Here is a 23,052-nt window from a genome sequence, read left to right as displayed (position 1 = left end):
TGAGTAATTTGAATTTGAATTTTATCTGGGATCTGTAAACCATCCTTTATCTGCACAGATAGGGATCCAAGTAGAAGCTATCTGATCATTTGCATGACAGAGAGAAAGAAAACCATTTTGGTGGATACCTATATCACAATTATTTTGTACCTTGTATTTTTTTTTGGACTGATTTTGTCCTTTAGAATTTGGGTTCTACAAAGTTCACACCCTGTTTAAAAGGCTTAATATCTGCCCATTCAAGACTACTTCTATAAATAATTATAATTTGCTATAAATGAAAATCTAAGCTCTTGACTGCAGTTTGTGGTAACTTACATTAATCATATCTGCTGTTATTCACAAACTTCTCAGCCTTATGTATGAACACAAACCCTTGTTTTATGTAAAACACAACTGAAGTAAATCTGCCTATAGCTACTTCTCTCATGCATTAGTGATTAAAATCTCATTTTAGAGACTAAGCTTCATGAAACTATTGCAAGTGTATGTGACAGACCACTTGGCATAGTATTTGGCTTTGTGGCAGGAATCAAGTCCATACCTAGAGAATCACCTGTGCAAAGCTTAAGCAATGAAAGCACTTACATGAATTCAGGTCTGCTCCCCTTAATAAGTGGATTCCAGAAGAAAAACATCTTATAAAGACTGTAAGAAATGTACTGATATGGTAAAACTATTATTTCAAAATCCAATTCTAAAGGAGCTGTTGAGCAATGCTGATTATCTGGGGTCCTGGAAAATATCTCTCATAAAAGTGCTCCAAACAAAACATGGTTTACAATGATTTAGAAAATATGAAAGGCTGGATTTTGTAGACTGCTTGGTGCACTTTTGTTGTTCCTCTTAAATAAAGTAGAAAAAAATCTACAGTGTTGTAGTCCTTTGGTTTTATTTTCTGGGATTAAAAAAAGTATAGGCATAAATGTTTTTACATGGTCTTCTTGAAGATATCCTTTAAAATAACTTGTGAAATGGCTTTATTTATGTCTCTTGATTATCAGTACTCATCAACATCACTGTCAGCCTTGATTAACTGGTTAAAAATTTCAGAGCAGAATAAGGAACTTTCATGAACATTTCCCCCAATCCCTGAGAATCATAATCATCACAGATATATTTTATCCCTTCATCATAAATCTCTGGAAAGTAGTCGTGTTCGTTCATTGTTCACAGGGCAAGGGGCAGTGTCATAGAGAGTTAATCCATGTAAATTGGCTTCCACTCGTAAAGAAATTTTCTGTAACAGAAAAGAAAATTATATATAGGCGTTTGTTCCTTAAAGACATCTTCAATGTCTTCAACATCACATCTTCAATACGTTCTGAAGAATATTTGTGGGACTGGAGATGTAAATCAATTCTAAGGAGTAACAAGATTGAGACAGATGTTGTACTGCCAAAGGTATCATCTGTAGTACCAACAGTTAGGTAAACCAAGCTTTCCTACTCAGAAGTTCTTCATTTTTCTTCGGTTACTAAAAGGAATCAGTGAAACTAAATGTTGAGGATGGCCTATGTAAACATAGGCAGAGTTGATGAAAATTCTGTGAAAAGTTTTCTGCTTACTTGTTTTACAATCCTATTTTCAAGGTTGAACCCCTTACTAACAACACACTACTTCCCCAAACACAGAAATGATTTACCTGAGAAGCTCTTCTGGCATCGCTGCTTATGAAGTTAATTTTCAGAAAGGTTGGAGACTTGACTATAGCAACTTCTTTTATTCCACCTGAGGGAAGTTTGCATAAATCTAATGCTGTGTTTTCTTACCTGAAAATCACGGATGTAAGTCAGGAAAAAACCAAAGAAGGAGAAAGACATAGACCATTCTGCTGCAGTGGTGACCATGTGAAGCACATAACCCTTGAGTGACAACGGAAAAAAAAAGTAATTCTGTGAAATTTCATCTGAATGATCCAGAATTTCTCTCAAATAAAAGACCCATAAAACCTGCAAACCAATCTGCCTTCTGAAATTCAAAGGACATCAGGTAAACATTAAGGACATATTAATACACTATGGCCTTTTGTTAAAAATGTATCCATGAGTTTATTAATTGTAACAAACATGCCATATTAATTAAAGATGTTACTAAAAGAGGCAGGTACAGAATATATTGATAACATAGAACCCTGTGCACTATTTTCACAATTTTCTGTAGATATAAAACTGCCTAAAATAAGGTTTGTTTAAAAACTTAATTCTATTTATCTTTTATAAATAATTCTATATCTGAACTCTCTGGAAAACAAAATGAAACAACCCTTAATTTATTGAACATATCTCAAGAATTAAAGAAAGACATTAGGAATGTCCTCCTAAATGATCTAGCTATCATAACCTCCTCTAGAGCAAATAAAATTTCCATTTGAAGAACTAAGACCAAGAGAACCTCTACTCTATAATTGGGAAGTTACTGCCTTTCCCACAGCCATAAGATTCATTAAATGCCACTAAAAATGTCAGTAAAAAATGCTCATGATAAACGTGTTATTTTTAGAGCATTAAATAATACATGGATTATAACTGAAGGAAACTAGTAAATTATTTCATCCTTTCATTCTCACAAACATATCCCATCCGGGGCTAATTCTTTAAAAACAATTCAAAATGAAATGCCACTGCAAGGTTTGTGAAAACAGATGAACTTATTTTATCATCTAGCTAGTATATATCCCTCCTCTTTTTTCCCTCCGGGTCAAAGATGTTATCTCCATTCAGATATCCACTATATTGAAACCCAAATGCAGAGTCCATAATAATAAATCTCTAGATGGTAATTCAGAAAACAAGTATTCTAATAATAAAAGATCTCAGTTGGGTATGTTGTACATTATATATGTATTTAGAGGAGTCAATTTCTGAGAAAACTCTTTGCCATCACAATTCTCTTTGTGTCTTGAAAATGTTCACTGTTGAAACGTGACAGAAGAATATAGGTGGTGCTACATAAACTCAATCATACATAGAAAATAATCCTAATTTAACAAAATGATTATTCTACTGAAAAAGTATGATTTTTTTAGTGATGACATGAAAAATACATCAAAATCAACCATAATAGTTATCCTTAATACAATTAAACTAAGTTTTATAGATTCCAAGTTCTTACTCTGTCCTCGGGGTTCCAATGGAGTTTCTGTACGATATCTGTGCCGAAATTCCCACTGTACAAAAGGGATGAGCAAGTCAGCACTATAAAAAAAGTAAGTCAAGGAGAATCTCAGAGAAAACCTGTAAGCTTAGATTCAAAATAAAAATCACTTTAAAGGTCCACAAGGATTACTCATACATTTGTTTCCAAGGTTCAAACCCATTTTCTTAAAGACTAGATGTTATACAGCAGTAGTGAAAATTAAAATGTACCCAGAGGATTACTATGAAATGGTTTGCATAGTCAATCCCTCTTTGCTCAGTAAATCAGCAGCACTAGCCTAAGATTCTGCTACATAATTGTTCTCGGGAGGGAATTAACTCATCCTTCCTATCTCTGAAATGAGTATGATCAGGCTAAATCTTATCTTTGTTCTCAACTCAATTACTGAGATCCTATGTAAAATTTGAATTTCATGTTTCAAGTCCTTTAATTTAGGGTTACTAACCCAAGAATCTCACTCACAAGATGCCTGCTCATAATATGCCAACAGTGTTCACTTAAATTCTGTTATTCAATTCCCTTCCAAGTATAGCCACATTTTACAGCAAAGGATACTGCTAAATGCACTTACTCCACACCAGATAACCACCAGTAGTCTGATCCAGAAGACTTGTTTGCCATGAATTTTGGGCTGCATTTGGTAGGAAAGGATGGTCTGAACGAACATGTATAACGAGCCCATACCAAAGGTGAGCACAGCTCCACATACATGCACAACAAAAAAGGCTGTTTTCTGAGAGGCAGAAAGAAGAAATAAGTAAATAAGGGAAACTCAAAACATTGCCAACACAATATTTGAAAGCACAAGCTAGTGATCTCAAAAGAACAGTCGCTGAATGGAAAAGCACTGTGAATTCTAGAGATTACTTCCTGAAGCAATTCTGTCAGAGTACTCCATAAAAGCCAGATTACAGTAAACCAAATTGTTCACATGTCACTACTGAAAATATGACAGTAATTATTCATTTACTCATTGAATAATAGGTTTATTTGGGTACCTTTTCTGTGTCAAGCACTGTTGTAAGTACTCAGATATATTAGTGAACAAAACAGACAAAAATCTGGCCCTCAGAGTTTACATTCAAGTGAAGAAGCACAAACAATAAGTAATAAACTTTAGAAATAAGTAAAGTCCATCGTACGCTAGATGGTAATAAGGGTTATAGAAAAAGAGTAGTGCATGGCAAAGGAGGATCAGGATGGTTGGGAAACTGGAGGGAGGGAGTTTCAACTTAAATCTAATTTAAATCTAAGTACAATTGAATGGTCAAAAAATTAAAGCATTCCCTCTTGGCTCTCACTGATTGGTTTTGATAAATTCCAATTCTTTTCTCCTTTATCTCACTCATCAGTATCCATTTACATTTTACTTATTATCACATGTACCCTCTGCTTAAAAGTGACAAAGTAGCTCTCCAAAAATTCTACAAACGTTTTTGGTTGAACCACTCTAGTTTCTGAAGGTGATGCGGTCTGTATTTCACTTGGTTGAGAAGGCACCGTAGAGCACCTGGCAGAGAGTGTATGATGGGGTAACAAGAGGGGAGAGGTTAAGGCTTGGGTTCCTTCTTTCACAATCGACTGTGCTAATTCACAAACACAGAGCCCAATTTTCTTGTTGAAGCTATAAGAAGTAAAAGATAGTAATGTTTTGCCAAAGCCATTGGTTTTCTTTTGGAGAGGAAGGGCTATTTTGATTCGGTTTGTGGTGTTATAACTGGCAATGTTATGAGTACTGGGAAGGGAAAAAAAATGCATTGCTATTACCACTTTGGGTAACAAAGAAAAAAAACTTCAGCACCCATAAAACATAATACAAAATGGTATTATCTTCTTATGGGAATTTATCTATACATATGAATAAAGGCTAGAAAAATATAGGCAAAAATGAAATTAACTATTTTAGGACTACGAGCAGGTGAATTTTTCCTTAAAAAAATTCTCATATGTATTGATGAAGATAAATACAGATATAGCCTGACTGATGCCCACCTGTGATCACTATACAGTCCCAACAACAAAATCCTGTGAATTAAAAAGTAAGAGTAAAGAATGGAGAGGGGCGCCTGGGTGGCTCAGTCGGTTAAGCGACTGCCTTCGGCTCAGGTCATGATCCTGGAGTCCCGGGATCGAGTCCCGCATCGGGCTCCCTGCTCGGCGGGGAGTCTGCTTCTCCCTCTGACCCTCCTCCCTCTCGTGCTCTCTGTCTCTCATTCTCTCTCTCGCAAATAAATAAAATCTTTAAAAAAAAAAAAAAAGAATGGAGAGTGATTACTGTTTTTTATGATTAAAAATAAAGGCATTTAAAACTGGTTTTAACTGGCAGTACTTCTGCTTGTACATTCAATTTTGTCATTTTAGAGACCAGGGAAACAGCAAAAGATCTTGAAATAGGCCAGAGAGTATTTTTCCAGTGGAATGTTAGAGCCTCTGGGGCTGGTTCTACACAAATGTGAGTTTTACTTGGCTCTGATTAGGCTATTTTTCACAGAAAACTTCCGTCATCTTAGAAGTTATGTGTAGAGACAGAAGTTAACTTACAGAAAACTGATAGCAAGGCAAATAATCCATATCTATACAAATGCAAGTTGTGTCTTTTTGAATGTTATTAATTGTCACTCTGTGAATATGACCAGTTTTACATCATAAATTTATTTTAGCATTCCCTATCTGACTACAAACGTGTGGTACCTTGACTTTTCTTTTGAGCTGATTTGTAATACCTAAAGTTCCCTCCTTAATTAATAAGTTAAATAAAATCTTTGGCACATGTGCAAAAGTCATTATTTTATCCTCTTTAAAAATATATCCTTTCACAAAACAAAGACAAAAACTTATCCTTTGACAAAGACAAGAAAAATTACAGAGATACGTGTGGTCAGGAGCAAATGTCTGATAAAGAACTTATAAATTATATATTCAATGGTCTGTAATCTTTACCTACAAGCAGTTAATGAAACTTAGGAACTAATCTCCTGCTTACTTATCCTTATCCTCTCTCCAAAGTCTCCTTGAGGATAAATTTTATAGGAAGAAAGAATGGCATGTGACAACAGAGGCACATATCATAGAATTACGTTGCCATGAGCCATGCAATACCAAGGATTACTGGTAACCACTGGAAACTAGAAAAGAGGCATGTGTCCCCAAAAGGAAACTATCCCTACTAACATCTTGGTTTTAGACTTCTGGCCTCCTGAACTTTGAGAGAATAAATTTCCATTATTATAAGCCACTCAATTTATGGCATTTTGTTATGGCAGCCCTATGAAATTAATATAGATTTCTGCTTACTTATCCCTTCCAAGTTTCCTTGAGGATAAATGTCCTAGGAAGGGAAAAATTCCTCTAAATAGGCACTGAGGACTCTTAGCATATGTTTGTTTTGCTGAATATTATTATACACAGTTGTTTTCAAAGAAATTAAATTTGTGTTTTTTCAGTCAGATTTTTTCAAATCCCATCGGGTCTCTTTAAGCATAGACAACCACAGTAATAGCAAAAGAATTTTTATCCATCATGCATAGTCCCTTTGGCCTCTTTAATAAGTCACTAAACAATGAGAACATCTTTGTTTGAAGTGCTATGTTAGGTGCTGAATATACAATGGTGAATAAAACCATTGTGCTTAGAATTAATGGAGAAAAATATCAACTAAAATTTTTAAAAACCATAGATATAAAATTAGACTATAGTAAGTGCTGTGAAGAATTTGTTTCCAGAGGCTTAGAGAGCACAAAGAATACAAATAAAGAAAACTAGAACTATATAGGAACCACAGAGAAGATCTCCCTGAGGAAGTAGTTTGCACAGAGATGTTGAAGACACCTAGATCTATTTAGGTTTGGGGTTGTGAAATGTCCAACAAAAGAAACATGTGAAATGGAGTGAAATAAACCTGTCTTATTTAAGGAACAAAGAAAGTCCAGTGTTATACACAAGGGAGGATATTAAAAAGGGGAATGATGTAGAACGAGGCTGGAGAAGTAGATCATGCAGCCAGATCATGCAAGACCTTTGAATTAATTAAGCAGCTTGGCAGTTCATCAAATTCCTTTTTCTCTCTAGATTACATCTCTTTTCATGGAACTTTGGCGCTGTTCAGCTTTAAGCAGGGGTACAAGGAAACAGAGTGGGATATATATATAATTCCAAAAGATTACACTGGCTGCAATATTAAATGAAAGGGATGTTAAGAGTGAAGGCAGAGGAAGTATTTAGGAGGCTATGGTAGCAGGCCAGGCTATGAGAGATAATGAAATCTGATCTGGTTGAGGAGATGGTAGGGAGAGCAAGTGGAGATGGAAATGGAGAGAAGCAGATGTTTTCAAGAAATGTTTAAGGGATAAAACCAACAAGCCCCTACTTTAAAACACAGTGCTAGAGTCTCTTCCAAGTCAAACTCTATAACTTGAGTTTGTTTCTGCAAGACAGAGTGGGAAGAGGCAGGGGCAATGCACTCACCACTTAAAATAAGCAGTAAAAGTTTACATGAGAAAGGAAGGAAGGATATCGGGGTACTGTTATAGAGTCTGCTTATAAATAGGGCCCAGCAATGAAGCCATCAGTGAAGGATGCAGAGGTCCAAAGTTGCATGAAAAGAGATGTGATCAAGAGAGAAAAAAAGGAAATTTGATTCAAAATTCAAAGGCCCAGGGACCCCTGTGGTGAAGATTAACTAGAATGAAAGCTAAAAGGAACACAGCAAAAAAAGTATATAAACCGTTTTTGTAGGCAAATGAGGAAAAGGTAGAAAGGCAGAGTGCACAGGTTACAATCAGGAACGGCATGCCATTGGAATTTACTGGATCACATAAACAAATATGGTTACTAACAGAGTTAGCATCTTAAGTGTGGAGGTCACTTTGGGATTCATTTTTACCATACAGAGATGAGAGATACTGTTAAATTGCTAAAGGGACAACTGGAAAAAAGAATCACTATCCATATACTAAAAATTCCCCAAAACATATTTTTAACACTGAGCTTTAGAAACTGATTAGTGAAGGCAGGATCCTCTTTGTGGCAAAGACAGCTAGCTAGCTATCCATCAAAAATTCTGTGTCCCTTCCATAGTATGGAGTTGTCCCAGGAACTGATGCTCAGAAAGACTTCATTTCCCAGCCCCTTTTGTGTCTAGCAAATAAATGTTAGTAGAATGATGTGAGTCACTGCCAGGTCAAGGTTGTTAAGAAGCAGGTGTGATTTCTCTATATTCTCTTTGACTGTTTCAATCGGCTGGATGCAGAGGGCAATAAGGACTTAGAGAATGGGAGAGCTCAAGGATGGATAGTGTCTGCGCCTTAAATCATTGTGGGAGGAAAGCCGTCTATCAGCCAAAAATACCCGGAGTGGATGCATGAATATGCCTCTATATGTGTATCTGTATGAGTGTGTACTAATAGCTATTAGATGTCTAAATAGGTTATCAGATGTCTAAACTGAAACTCTGAAGACTGCAGAGAGATTAATCAAAAAAAAAAAAAACACCTATACGCCCAGGATACAGCTGGTATTACCGAAGACTCATCTGAAAGAATGTCAATAGAAAGGAATGTGAAGAGTTTGCAAATATTTGTGAAGGTTAACCTGCTACTTTAAGAATTTCCTGAGAAGGGGCACCTGGGTGGCATAGTAGGTTAAGCGTCTGCCTTCGGCTCAGGTCACGATCCCAGGGTCCTGGGATCGAGTCCCACATTGGGCTCCCTGCTTCTCCCTCTTCCTCTGCCCTACCCCCTGCTCATGCTCTATCTCTCTCATTCTCGGTATCTCAAATAAATAAATAAAATCTTAAAAAAAAAAAAAAAAAAGAATTCCCTGAGAAAAAGCTGGAAAAAGCTCCATACCCTCCCTTTACTTCCTCATATGAGGGGCTGAGCACCTAGAAATAGAGGTGATCAATGGGAACATCTAAACAAGAATATAAAATAGGTAAATGAGTGTAACTTGTTAGGCATTTTTTTTTTTCAAAGATCTTTATTTTTAAGTAATCTCTACACCCAACACGGGGCTTGAACTCACAACCCCGAGATCAAGAGTTCTATGCTCTATCAAATGAGCCAGCCAGGTGCTCCTCTCATATATATATATATATTTTTTTAAATTTAAATCTATAATTGTGTCACTTATAATTTATATCAATTCTCTCTGGTCTTAGAGTAATCTCCAACTAAGTAGTAATGAAGAATCTAATAGAGTCCTGTGAATTCTTAAAAGGTCAGAATAATTTATAGGTGTTCAGGAGCTTACTGAGAATGAATTTTTCTAATTGTGTATGTAGTGATCCTGAAGAAGGTCAAATAATTTAAAGGCAGGGGATTCTACTCTGTTAAGGCAAAGAAACAATAACAGTGTGTAACTGAATGTTTCAGGTTTCCTTTTTAACATGTATTAATTTATGTACCTCAGGAAAATACCTATGCTGAGCTAAAACACAAACCTGGAAGTTTGCCACAACAGAAAGTCCAAAACAACTCAGTAACCCAAGTACAAGGCCAGCCTTGTTTAATTTGATGATACGACTCTCTTCAGGATTCAGGGCATGAACTTGCTTGTAACGAACATAAATGGTAGCAATGCCTGGGAAGAGATAATCCGAAAGACAACAAAGTAATAAGTAAGCAGGGAATAAAGTTGCCAACAAAGAGTTAACAAAGGTCACCTAACATGTATCTTCCTTTCAAATTTAATGAGAGAAGAGAAAAAACAAAAAGCAGAAACAGCTGTTGATTTTAAAGAACATTTAAGGCTGCATTATGAAACTAGTAATATCTCTGTGTGACTGAAAGGCACTGGCCTCCATGGGCCTCACATTTACAAATATTTAGCATAAAATTTAAGAGATAAGTCTGATGTTTTCTGACAATTTCTAATGATGTTTTATATAAAACAAAATATCCTATATGATAAGCATTAAAGTTTAAAGTAATTATTGCTAAAATATGGGTAAAATGGGTACTGGCAAAAAAAAAAAAAAAAAAAAAAAAAACACCAAAAGGTGATTTGCCTCACTCCCATTGCATTTTATTTCAAATTATTACAACTTGGTTCAATCAGATATAGCAGTCAATTACACAGAAAACAAAAACACCCACTTTACCATACTTGTTAGTCAAGAAAGGGTCAAATCAAATAAAATTTTCCATTGCAAAAATATTGTCAAAGAACTCAGAAGTGTAGAAAATGAAACAAAGATATGCTTTTGTAGAAATGTTTTTGAAAATTTTAGTCATAAGGTGAACTCCTATGCACTGAATCATTCATTTCCTTGACGTCAATTTCTGATCCAAGCAGGTAATAAATATCATATGGAAGAGTTCAAATATTTAAATCAATCACAATTGATGGAAAAAATATTTTAATCATTAATAAAAGCTTGATTCAAAAAATAAATAATGAACAGGAATGTAAAATACAGTAGAATTCCATTCCTTTGATGTTAGAACATTGTTCAAAAATCAAAACACGGTTCCACTGCTATACTCTTAAACTTCTAAATTGTTTTTCCTAAATGAATTTAGTTGGTGTTAGTTGTGGTCGGTGTGTTTATAGCTTTTTGTCCTCTACTGGTCACTTAAGAAATCCACTTAAGGTCTCAAGAAATATTTGGTTATACTTTACAACTTCTATTTGGATGAGTAGTCAAATAGCCTTATAGATATTTTTTAAGGATTTATTTCTATAATTTAGCATTTTTAGAAATTGCTTTTCTTTTAAAAGGAACATATCTGGGACCAATAATTTAGTGATAACATTCCCTCAGGTATAACCAGAAACTAAAACAAGTAACACAAGTGTTTAAAGAAGGAAAGGGCAATTTCACTATTAATTTTGATTTTTAAAACAATTCCCATTACTTACACAAAACTGCGGCAATATTTAACATTGCCCCAAACAAGCATTTTTCTGGAGCTACTGTACCAGTGTCACTGAAAGAAAAAAAAGAAGGTATGTAGATTTCTCACACTAAATATACATGTGTATTTTTTCTAAAGAATAAGAAATAATGGGCTACTTCAAATCCTGTATCTTTTTATACATTTGTAAGTTTAACTCATATAATTTTATGAGAACATGACAGTTTGAGCTCACAGTACTTATCTAGTTCACTTTTTTTTTTTTAAAGATTTTATTTGAGAGAGAGAGAGGGAGAACACAGAGAGAGTGAGAGGGGGAAGCAGACTCCCCGCTGAGCAGGGAGCCCGATGCGGGACTCGATCCCAGGACCGTGGGATCATGAGCTGAGCCAAGGCAGATGCTTAACCGACTGAGCTACCCAGGCACCCTAGTTCATTTTTTTCTCATATCACTTGAGATTATTTCTTTTTCAGATAACAGAAATCAATAGAAATTGATTTAAAAAAAAACCCAAACCTGGGCACCTGGTGGCTCAGTCAGTTAAGTGTCTGCCTTTGGCTCAGGTCATGATCCCGAGGTCCTGGGATCGAGTCTTACATCAGGGTCCCTGCTCAGTGGGGAGCCGGCTTCTCCCTCTCCCTCTCCTCCCCGCTTGTTTTTTCTCTCTCTCTCAAATAAATAAAAATCTTAAAAATATATACAAATAAAAAAATTTTAAAAACCAAAACTAGGGGCGCCTGGGTGGCTCAGTCGTTAAGCGTCTGCCTTCGGCTCAGGTCATGATCCCAGGGTCCTGGGATTGAGCCCCACATCGGGCTCTCTGCTCAGCAGCAAGCCTGCTTCTCCCTCTCCCACTCTCCCTGCTTGTGTTCCCTCTCTCGCTGTGTCTCTCTCTGTCAAATAAATAAATAAAATCTTTAAAAAAAACAAAACAAAACAAAACAAAAAAACCAAAACTATCCTGGGTATGTTAGGGCTGTGTTACTAACTTCTATCAATTGGGCAGGTATGTTCCTCTGTCCCACCTGAATGTTCCCTAAACACTATAGGTCCTTTCACAACTCTGCTTTTGTCAACTGTTTGTTGACCCTGTCTACAAATCAATTAATACCTAATCATTTCCTGTTAATTAAAAAAACATTTATCAAGCACCTACTATGTGCCTGACAGTATTTTAGGGACAGAAGTATAGTGGTTAGTAAAAGACACAAAGCCCTTCCCCTCTTGGAGCTTCCATTTTAGGAGACCAATTTTTCCCTACCCTCCAAAGCCTTGGCCAACTCCTCTAGCAGAATGAGGACTCGCAGAGCATTCTGTCCAGACTTCTGTTAAAATCACTGATCACAATGTATTGCGATGCATCGGCTTACATGCTTGTGTTTCAGGGCAGCAGGGAAAACACAGGTCCAGATAACAGCCCACCTACCATTTACTGTAGAACTTTGGGTATGCTCTTGTATCTCTCTATGACTGTTCCTTATCGGCAAAGTGGGGCCATTAATTCCCTCCCAGTCTCATCAGCTCAACATGAGGAAATGAAACTGACAATACATGTGAAGATTTAGCACAGCAGCAGACACGGGAGACACCCATTAAAATAGTTCCTTTCCCTTCCCTCAAAATACAGTAAAGATGAAAAAGACAAAGTCTTTGGCCACGAATTGAAGTACTAGAGGAAAGAGATAATAAGGATCTCAGCTAACACAATGTAATGGGAATAAAAAAGAGATGGAAAATCACGTCTGGTAAGGAATCAATAAGGTTTGGTGAACATTTGGGTTAGGTTTATGAAAAGTAAAGTAACACATATAAATTCTAAGGATTGCTCCTTCCGACTCTAAGATGTATCTTCAGAAACAAAAGATTTTGTTACTCTGATCATCTTCAGGGAGTGAGGATTATGGTTTTTTGTTTGTTTCTTCTACTTTTCAAATTTTCAATATATATATATATATATTTTCTTATAATCAGAAAAAAAATTTTCTGATTCCCTAAAATTTTAATAGTTGTATTTCAAGAGATGCTGCAGTTTCGAAATATCCTAGAAAGAAACAAAAGCATGCATTTCCAAAATGGCTGGCTGCCTCGGCTCTGGAACAGTTTGATACAAACTGGCCTACAAGTGAAAACAGCCCAGTCCATCACCTCATCAGCACAGCACTCCAACCCAGTGGTCATCAAACTATTTTGATCACATGTCATCAAAAAAAAAAAAAAAGGTGTGATTATATAACTTCAAAATATATGTATTTATTATATAAGCTCAAATATCAAGATTAAAAAGTATACATAGAAATTCTAATAATTTGTTCTCGTGCCCCAGTACTCTTCTCCTGTGTTCTACCTGGGCATCCACTACTTGAACCAACTAAGAGAACACCTGAAACATACTTGCAGTGGAATTGTCTTTGGAGTGAAATTTACATTTGGTTATTTCTTTTGGGACTATTGACAATTAAACCTTTTAGATGGGGGTCTATGAACTGAAAGGAACTTTGCAGAGCATCTAGTCTAACTTAAGCATTCTTCGAATGAAGGAAATGAGCCTGGGAAGTAAAATTAAGTAGTACTGAGTTTAAATGTATTAGAACATTGGAGAAAGATCCCAGGGTAATAATACTACATAATACAATAATAATACAGAAAAATAAAAGGGCAGAACAGGAATGGAAAAGGAAGTGTCTAGGGTACTATCAGAAAATCACATGCAGTACCATCGAGAACTGAAACTCTGAAAAAGAACCCAAAGGCCTCTTAAATGATTAAAAGCTCTTTAAAGTGAAAGCAGACAAGTTCCCGAAGGGGAAATAAAAATGCTGAAAGGCACTCAGGAATTACTGATGTATGTTCTCTAAAAAGTTACTAAAGAATGAACTGGCTCCTTAAGCTACATGTTCGTCTAGCAGAGTGGTGATCAGTGGTGATTAGTCATCAAATTATTCCTAGAGTTGGAACCTTAAATTCTAAAATATCTTTGGTTTTTGCACATCTTCCCAAAGTGTAGCCAATTTGTTGCTATCCTTTGCTCCATACCGTACCATTGTGGGAACAAATGTAGATAGTAACATTCTGATCTCTTCTTGATATTTTAAAAAGATAAATTTAGCTTCTGGTTTGTCATCCTTTAAAAATTCACTATTTACGGGGCGCCTGGGTGGCTCAGTTGGTTAAGCGACTGCCTTTGGCTCAGGTCATGATCCTGGAGTCCCGGGACTGAGTCCCGCATCAGGCTCCCTGCTCGGCAGGGAGTCTGCTTCTCCCTCTGACCCTCCTCCCTCTCATGCTCTCTGTCTCTCATTCTCTCTCTCTCAAATAAATAAATAAAATCTTTAAAAAAAAAAAAAAATTCACTATTTTCTATGTTAGAGAGGTTATTTTTCAGAATGTAAACAAATAAATAAATGAAAAACTATAACAACAAACTATGGAAGAAAATCAATCAAACCATTAATTAACCCTGGATAGGCAGGAGCTGGAGAGGGGTTGAAATAGACTTTCATTTTTTGCTTTTATAATCAGTCTACTATTATTTAAAATTTGTTAGGATAAGTATATATTGCCTTTATAACTGGAAAAAAAGAGTTATGAACATAGCACAAGCAACTGAGTGCCCATACTTATATCATTATTAGTTTTGAAATTTAAAAAATATTACTGGTAAGTTTTGATATTTAACGTGTCAGAAAGATCTAGACAGTATGTCATAAAGGTTAAAAGCAGGGTCTCTAGAGTCAGATTGCCCAAACTGCATTTTGGTTCCACCCCTTACTGAGTCATGTGGCCTTGAACAAATAACTTATTTCCTTCTCTCTTACATGGGGGTAAAAATTCTTCAAAGGGTAGTTGTAAGGATTCAGTTATCATCTGAAGAATGCTTAGAACATTACCTTGCACACAGTAAGTAGATGGATAAATAGTTGTCATTACCATTATCTTTTAATACTATTACTGTTGTTTGCAGCATTTTTGAATTTTAAGGGGAGATAATTCACTTCTATCTTCTGAGACAACCTCAAATATTTATTTGGAAGACAAGGCACTTAAAGTGTCCTAATTCACTAACTAATTCACTAAGTGAATCATACCCCTCTGTCTCCACCTTTCTCTATCACACGGAAAGAACCAAATACAACTTCCTTTTTATATTCTTTTTGTTGTTGTAATGTCGAATATAAAATCTGAATTTTAAAATGTTAATATGGAATGTTAGCTTCACTGTTAGAATGTGAATGATGCAGGGCGCCTGGGTGGCTCAGTTGGTTAGGCGACTGCCTTCGGCTCAGGTCATGATCCTGGAGTCCCGGGATCGAGTCCCGCATCGGGCTCCCTGCTCAGCGGGGAGTCTGCTTCTCCCTCTGACCCTCCCCCCCTCTCATGTGCTCTCTCTCTCTCTCTCAAATAAATAAATAAAATCTTAAAAAAAAAAAAAAAAGAATGTGAATGATGCATAAACAGTCTCCTATAAAAAAATATATTTCACTGACCTGATATAAGGCAGAGCAGGGTCAACATGGTGAAGTGTTATGGCCGTAATGTATGAAAATATGAAAGCAGCAGCTGTCCAAATTACTAGGGCAGAAGGGAGGAAACTGAGACCTTGCTGAAACCACCACATCTCAAACAGGTCTTCTGAAGTAGAAAAAAAAATTAGAGAAGATTATTCACAAGTATTTCATCTCTTCTACTTTAGCCACCCACTCCCACTATCTTGTACTTATCCCATGAGCTGTTCCACTTCTGAAATCATCCCCCACACCATCTACTACACCTGCTTGCTTTCAATTTCTCTGTAAATGGAACCAAGCTTCACCCACTTGCCATATCCAGAAACGTTCTTTCTACCCCAGCTTTCCACACATAATCAAGTAGTAAGCAGTTTATTCAACCTCCTAAATTTCCTTCAAATCTACCCTTTCTCTCCATCTTCACTGCCACTACTCTACCTAAAGCACCATCATTTCTTGGCCAGATTATTATTATAATCTCCCAAATGTTCCTTCTGTAGTGTGGACCATGACCAATCTAGACTCCACCCTAAAACCAGAGTGATCATTCTAATTCTGAAATACCAATCTGACTACCTATTCACCTACGAACAATATTTCAGGTTCCTCCCTGTGCCTTTATAAATTGTCTTTCCTCCTTAACTCAGTCTACAGGGTCTTTGCATTGTCTGATCTCTACTTACCTTTCGGTAATTCATCTCTGGCTACTTCTCTGTTCCCAATTCCTTGCTCTAGCTTTCATTGTCTTCATCATTGTTACAAATGCAAACAAGTGTCTACTCTGTGTCAGCATGTTACTAATCACCTTAAACACATGATCTCATTTACTTCTCACAACAGAATTACAGAGGTTAAGAGCACTGTCCAAGGTCACAGGGCTGGGACTCAGTAGAGACAGAATTCAAACTCAGGCAATTCTGTTCCAACATCAATTACTTACTATGCTATACGGCTACAGCAAACCTCTTTCAGATGTTCAAATGTGTCATGCTCTCTTGTACACTTGCAGACCTTCACATACACTGTTCTATCTGGGTAACAGACTACCATGCTATCACCCTCCAGCCTCACTACCACCTGTTAACTCCTATGTATTATCAAGTACCAACTCTTCCAGCTTGAGCTGAGTGTCCCTACTTTGTTTCCAAGAGCACCTTTTACTTCCCCGACCAGGGCATTCATCTCACTTAACTGTTGCTTGTTTGCTTGGTTTTATCTTCCTCACTAAACCTTAGGTTCTGACAGGGCAGCAACCAACCGTTTTGTTCACCATTCTATTTCCAGCTCCTACATGAGAGAGAAAAGAAAAAGAGCACCTAAATACACACATATCACACATCACCACTTTCTCTCTTAAATTCCAGACTGAGGATGTTGTTTCCGAATTCACTTATGATTACTTGACATTAATGTATCTGAATGCATTTAATTTTTAAAAATAAATACAGAAATACTTTCAAATTATAAGAAATTACTCCTATGCATGTAAAAATAATGTCATGTTTGGAGGAGTATCTTCTCATAGTTTGATGGACAGAAATTGAATATTTCCCATGAACTTTGTAACAACTCTTATCTGCATAATCCTCCAATGTGCTCAGCTTCTTCCAAATAATGAAATCTCAGCCATTTTTGACTTGTACTTGTCATTTACTCTGATCATCTGACTTGTTGCTAAATATGTACATTTAAATCTTGCTAAATAAGTTTCTTTTCCTTTATCCCTAAAGTCACCATTATAGACTTGATTTGAATAATTTCCTGCTTGAATTATCATAATCTCCTCCTTTTTGTTCTTTTTTTTCCTTTTTAGTCTTTAACATTCTATCAATTTTCTTCATCAATTTAGTTAAACATGACAATTCCTTGCCACATTCCTATAGTGCTTTTCCCCAGCATAAGTTTCTGAGACAATAATTCTCAATTTCTATAAATTATGAATTACTTCTTAAATCTTTCTTTCCTTTCTTCTCTTTGAAAAACATTTTATTTTGGATAATTCTAACAACATCCTTAGAGGCATCTAGTTTCATATTTGTTGGTTCCACCAACCCTTGCACCTGTTTTGTAGTTTTTGACTATGACCTTTAGTATTTGGATTTTAATTGGGAGTATTCTAAAAGGCTTAGGTTAAGGGTGAATCATTCCAGGGAGGGTCTATATCTGTTTTTGCCAAGCAGTCTGGCACATTACCAAGGGGCCAACTTTAATTTCCTGACTTTCAGGTTTTTTAGACCATGTAGATATGTAAATTTGAACCTTGAATCTGAGTGATGGCAGACCCTGCAGTTTCAAGTTCACAAGAGGTAGCTTTACTCACCCACCTGGACCTGGGTGAAAATGAACAGATTTCTTTGTGATCCCCCTTGGCCAGGAAGGAGGTATTTTCCTTAGCCCACCTTTCATGAAGTGTAGTTTTTGAGGATCCAGGCTGAATTTGGGGGAAGGTGGTTCTCCAAGGCCATGGGTTGTACAATTTCAAGTAGAAATATTTACATTTTAACTTTTATGAACAAAATCATCCCCTGAAACATGTTTATACAAACTACCATGTGGATGGTGCCTCTTGGAGTTGTATACCTGAGAGGTCAAAGGGCTATGAATTCTCTCTCTCTACCTTGGGTGGGGAGCAAGAGGAGCCTATTACCTGTCCCTAATTGTGCTTTATTTCTACTATCAGCCAAACCAAAAGACACACTGCTAGTTTACTACTCTGGTTTGTTTTCTCTTTGACCTTTTAGCACTGGGGATTTCCCTTTCTGTTCTACAGGCCTTCAGTGCATTTAAAAGGCTAATCCAGCATTTAGGAATTTTGGCAAAAGGAATTTCCAAAACATTGTGTCCATCTCATTGCTAGAAGCATAACCTCCTCTTCCTTTAATCATTTTTGTTGCTCACATCCTTCCTATTCTTTAAAATCGAGCTCAAATACGATCTTCCACACTCGACCTTTCCTAATCTCTTTGCATCCGGAAATAAGCACTCCTTCTTCTGCGAACACTTGATTTGCACATCTCTTAAGGCTATCGTCTTCTACAGTATGACAAACAAGGAAAGGCTCTTAAGTGGATAAAATCCTTGGTGAGAGACTCCACTAAGCATAGCAGAGGGCCTTGCCTATAGTAATCACTAAATATTTTCTGATTGAACAAACAGCCAAAAACAAATCTTCTTAAACCCCAAAAAGATTCATGATTTTTCTATTTCAGTAAACAGCATTGCCATTTTTCCAGGTTATCCAGATTCTAAGACCTGAGAGTAACGCTAGGTTCCAAAACAGCATCCTCTAGCCACATGTGGCTATTTAAATTAAAATTTCAATTGACTAAAATAAAACTTAAAAATTTACTCTTTCAGTCACACTAGCCACATGTCAAGTGCTCAAAAGCCCCATGTGTCTAGAGGCTACCATAAAGGATGGTGAACATAGAGAACATGGGAAAGTTCTACTGGATGCTGCTGAGTAGCTATTATAGGGATTGTACTGACATAGCACAAGTAAAGAAACACGTTACTGATACATAATAAGTGGTAGCTTTTAGTACTGTCAAATAGTCTAAAATAATACCCACTTCACAGAGGTTTATGCAAGAACTAAATGAGTTTATATATGTAAAATACTGTCACAGATGATCAATAAATGGCTGTTGTTCCTCTTTTAGACTGTAAAAGATGAATTACCTGTTTTACAAGCTCATAAGGTATTGGTCTTCAAATCTGCATACAAAGTATAAATCTTCAAATCTATATACAAAGAAAATAAGAAAATGTTTCAAACCACATTCTTTTAAACATACAATTTCAAGTCAATGCACCAGTATTTGTTCATGGGTAGGACACTATGTTATAGAATTATTAATAAGTTATTTTTCTTTGAAGAGTCAATACTTGTGTTTATTTTTTTATTTTAAAGTTAGTTTGGTGAACATACAGGGTTATATTAGTTTCAGGTGTATAATACAGTGATTCAACACTTCCATACAATACCTGGTGCTCAGCAGGTTAAGTGTACTAGTTTGTTTTACAATGATGTTGTACCATCTGAAATTAATATTTTAAATTTAGGATATCAATTTTCCTATCCTTTCTCACATTAGACACCTTTCACTGATGTCAAAAAAGATAAAATAAAAGGAAAAACACTGAATTTCCTCCTATGGAAGGAAAGACAAAAATGAGCAAAGAACAATAGTTTATTATTAAGCAAAATAAAACATTAACTAGTTTGTGTGATGCAACGGGAAGAACATAGTTGTGAGATCAGCTTTACCCAAGTGCAAATCCTAGCTTTATCAAGTCCCAGCTGTATGATTTTAGGAAAATTACTAAGTTTCTCTGAGTTACAGTATTCTGATTTGTAAAGTAGCTATCTCAAAGGGTTGTTCCTTAGAGTAGAACAGAGAAAGCATACAATATAACAATGATAGCTGATTTATCAATTCGGTACAACTGTAACTAGCCACAAGGATGGGGAACAACAACACTTAATTCTTTGCATGTGTGAATCATCTTGGATTCCTATCTCCTCAGCCTTTGAGGTTTCTGTTTAAACTGACAGTTTAGAAGACAAGCAGGGCTTGAAATGATTTACCAGTCTGCTAATGACAACTGAAAAATTTAAGGGCCCTGACTTGGTGAGGAAGACTACTTTTGCCCATGTATTTTCACAGTGGAAAGCTAGAAGTGTGGCTGGCTAATTGCCAAGTAAACAAAATTAAAATTTTAATAGTTAATGATTTAAGAAATCTTTGAAAATAGGCAAGAACAACCTCCATCTAGCAGTCAGAGTGCTTAATGAAATATTCTTGCATCTCTCACCTACCTTCTCTGCTTTCTTTGAAGATCCATGAATCAGAACAGCAGTTACAATTCTTAAATTTCACAAATGTTTGAATGCCACTGGTAATAAGATTAATTCCTTATACTGTCTCCTCTAAGTGGTGACTGCTAAGAAACAATAAGAAAGTAAATTCTGGATATTCCAAGTGAAGAGAGAAAGCCTTAAGCTCTTTTTAAAAGTCCACAGAACCACCAGGCCCAAAGCAAAGCATAAGAGAAAACGGTTATTTTTCTAAACTCTAACCTGGCCTTCTGACAAATGTGATATTGTTGTAATTGTTAAATCCTAAAGAGTCTAGAAGATAAGTAACTTTTTATATATGTTGGATCAAATGTTACAAGGGGAGAAATCGGGGGAGAATCTGATAATGCCACAAGAATTAGGGAACTGGGGTTTGGGTACTGATTTATAAATTAAAATTTGGGAGAACTGGAAAAATTATTTCCCCGGTGTGTTTACTGGTTTTCAAATGTATCCTAATGTAAAAAACGAACAGTGTGGGGATACAAAGGACCAGCCATTTACCTTTCTGCCCCTCAGGTCCGCCCCGCGACAGAACTGCGCGTGGCAGACGATCTTCGGATAAACACAAGGTCAGCACAGATCTCAATTTCAAACCTGCCCCCAACCCCCCTACCTTGGAATCTGAGCCCGGGAGTGAAAATTGGAACGCGTACCCAACCGCAGTTTTGGGGGCACTAGGGCGAAGGTTCTCGGTAGCCGCTTAAAACAAAACCCAAGGCATTATTTACACCGCTGCCTCCTTACAGAGGCGCATAGCCCTGGAACGCAGATCTCATCTGGGCTTTGCCTGCAGCCCGGAAACGATGCGGGAAGCGGACCCTGGCTCCGCCTGCTCGGGGTTAGCAAGGGAGAGGAGCTGGGAGAGACCAAGGATGGGGAGGCAGAGGTGAAGCGCCGAGGCCTGAGCCCAGCCCGCCCCCGCCCCCGCCCCCCAGGTCCCCAGGAGCCCGCCTGCGCTCCGGCCACCAGCGGGTCCCTCTCCCGCGCTTCGCACAGTGCAGTCCCGGGAGGCAGGGCCATCCGGCACGCGACTCGCGCGCGGGCCATGGGGGTAGGGGCTCCGGGCGACTCCACTTCCCAGACCCGCCTAATCCCCTTCTCTGACGCACACCCCTACAGGGGGCTGGGGCCCACCCTCAGGCCCTTTCGGCCTACCTTGTTTGCTTGGATGACCCCGCCGGGCTGGCCGCCGCGTCCGAAGCCGGCCCGCGGGACCGAGACAGGGCGGGACGCTAGGGCGCGCTCCCGAGCAGCCAGGACCGTCCTGGGGCGCGCTTACCTCCCCGAGGCGCGCGCCCGCGCCGCCGCTAGTTCCGACCCTGTATCCCTTTACGGCAACGCGAAAGTGTCGCGAACGGGCTGCCGCCGTTCAGAGTCACTCAGTCGTCTGGAGGCGGAGGTCTTATTTCTAACGGTGTGCTCTCGGGGGTCGGGGTAAGGCTGCGGGGCTCGGCCTTGGGAAGATGGCCGGGTGTGACGGACGTGTTGGGGGGCACGACTCTCGAGAGGCGTGGAGAGAGAGCTGTATGCTCTGGGGTGGGGCATTGGAATATAGGTGTGTATGGACTCAGCGAGGCGAACGCAGTGCTTCCTCGCGCCGGCTGGCCTCGCACGCGGGGTTGTGGGGAGGACGAGGGGCGCCTGCCTCTCTGGCCCCGGGTGGAGAGATTGAGGTGGCGAAGTGCTGGCACGGGAGGCCGGGGGCTGCTGAGTGGGGGAGCCGGGAGGTGTGGAGCGGAGAACCGCGGCCGGCCGGGGCTGGGCGGGCTCAGGGCTGGGGGCGCTGCCCGCGTGGAACCGACCTTGCCATGTCAGGTCCACACCCTCCTGCTCAGGTGCTGCCAGGTCCCCAAGCCGTGTTGCAGCCGGTGCCGGGGTGGCCGGCCTTTTGGAATGCGGTGCTGGTGTTTCGTGGCTGGGCCACGCTTCTTGATCAATAACTTTTCTAGAAATTTCAGCATATATTTCTAGTATATAAATAGCTAGGGCTTATTTCAGCAGTATTCTTGGAAGGAGAAAGGACAGGAGGGTTGCCAGTGTTTGCAAGTGTTCCCAGGGACATTGGATGAATAGGATCTTTGCAATTAGCTGTGTTTAACGTGTTTTCTCCAATTCGGTGCTTGGCGTTGTGTCATTTTGCTGTTTTGCATCATTGGTATCGAATATATAATTTTGCTTGAGGTTTCTTAGTTCATTAATGAATCCATATTATAATAGGCAAATTCATAGTTATCTTTCAGCAAATATTAGTGTCTTGTCTTGTATGTGGGCAGAGAATAAAGATTCAGTTTCTACGCTCGAACTAGTAGGATAGGAAGGTGTTCAATGTGTGTATTTAATTGACTTACGACAAGTTAGACTGTCGTAAGGATACTTAGCATTACTACTTTAGAACATTGGCGTTCGCATAAAGTTCCAGCGATTGAAGTTCTGAAAGCATTTATTTTGCGACATAGTTGTTTTGTGCTGAGAAAAACTAGTCAGAGCCCCTTGTACAACTTGTCTGTACAGTGCTTCCATTTGAGAAATAAGTTCGATAAATCTGCCTCTTGTATTAACCTGTTCCGCCAGAGGCATCTTTATTTTTTTGTCCAATTACTAGATTGTTCTGAATATTTACAACTATGGTTTCATAAATTTATTCTCCTTCCTTTCCCACACCCAGTC

General features: G+C 38.1%; 2 protein-coding genes across 8 annotated transcripts in view; one reads left to right on the top strand and one right to left on the bottom strand.

The window, feature by feature from the left end:
* Positions 1 to 172: 172 nt before the first annotated feature.
* Positions 173 to 21,644, bottom strand: DRAM2 (DNA damage regulated autophagy modulator 2). 4 transcript variants are annotated; one of them, XM_035017792.1, is made up of 11 exons: positions 21,541 to 21,644; positions 20,344 to 20,468; positions 19,203 to 19,265; positions 16,714 to 16,808; positions 15,501 to 15,645; positions 11,020 to 11,087; positions 9,599 to 9,738; positions 3,715 to 3,892; positions 3,115 to 3,197; positions 1,773 to 1,865; positions 964 to 1,240 (listed from the first exon to the last, which is right to left on the bottom strand). In XM_035017792.1, exons 5-11 carry the CDS (start codon positions 15,629 to 15,631, stop codon positions 1,133 to 1,135), a joined length of 801 nt encoding a protein of 266 aa, XP_034873683.1. In that variant the 5' UTR covers positions 15,632 to 15,645; positions 16,714 to 16,808; positions 19,203 to 19,265; positions 20,344 to 20,468; positions 21,541 to 21,644; the 3' UTR covers positions 964 to 1,132. The 4 variants fall into 4 exon arrangements, with proteins under 4 accessions (XP_034873682.1, XP_034873686.1, XP_034873683.1 ...); XM_035017791.1 differs by lacking the exons at positions 16,714 to 16,808; positions 19,203 to 19,265; positions 20,344 to 20,468; positions 21,541 to 21,644 and adding an exon at positions 16,676 to 16,694 and having other exon boundaries at positions 173 to 1,240; XM_035017793.1 differs by lacking the exons at positions 1,773 to 1,865; positions 16,714 to 16,808; positions 19,203 to 19,265; positions 20,344 to 20,468; positions 21,541 to 21,644 and adding exons at positions 1,646 to 1,772; positions 16,676 to 16,694.
* A 73-nt stretch (positions 21,645 to 21,717) lies between these two features.
* The window catches only part of CEPT1 (choline/ethanolamine phosphotransferase 1), a 37,472-nt gene continuing 36,137 nt past the window's right edge, over positions 21,718 to 23,052 (top strand). For 2 of the 4 annotated variants that reach the window (XM_035017787.1, XM_035017790.1), the window contains exon 1: positions 21,718 to 21,819. The gene's annotated coding sequence lies outside the window, so the exon portion shown is untranslated. Of the gene's footprint in view, positions 21,941 to 23,052 lie in introns of all 4 variants that reach the window. The other 2 variants (XM_035017788.1, XM_035017789.1) reach the window with 2 other exon arrangements.

This window comes from Mirounga leonina, unplaced genomic scaffold, assembly GCF_011800145.1.
Source record: "Mirounga leonina isolate KUSES-001 unplaced genomic scaffold, KU_Mleo_1.0 Mir_173, whole genome shotgun sequence".
Lineage (NCBI taxonomy): Eukaryota > Metazoa > Chordata > Mammalia > Carnivora > Phocidae > Mirounga > Mirounga leonina.
Note: the sequence above shows the minus strand (reverse complement) of the source record. Positions and strands in the feature narration are given on the sequence as shown.

Coding starts and splice junctions, on each gene's coding strand:
- DRAM2 (XM_035017792.1), bottom strand. CDS start 15,631: ATGTGGTGGTTTCAGCAAGGTCTCAGTTTCCTCCCTTCTGCCCTAGTA. Junction 11,088..15,500: donor CCTGCTCTGCCTTATATCAG/GTCAGTGAAATA, acceptor TTTTTCTTTCAG/TGACACTGGTACAGTAGCTC. Junction 3,893..9,598: donor CTGTTGTGGCAAACTTCCAG/GTTTGTGTTTTA, acceptor TCTGCCTCTCAG/AAAACAGCCTTTTTTGTTGT.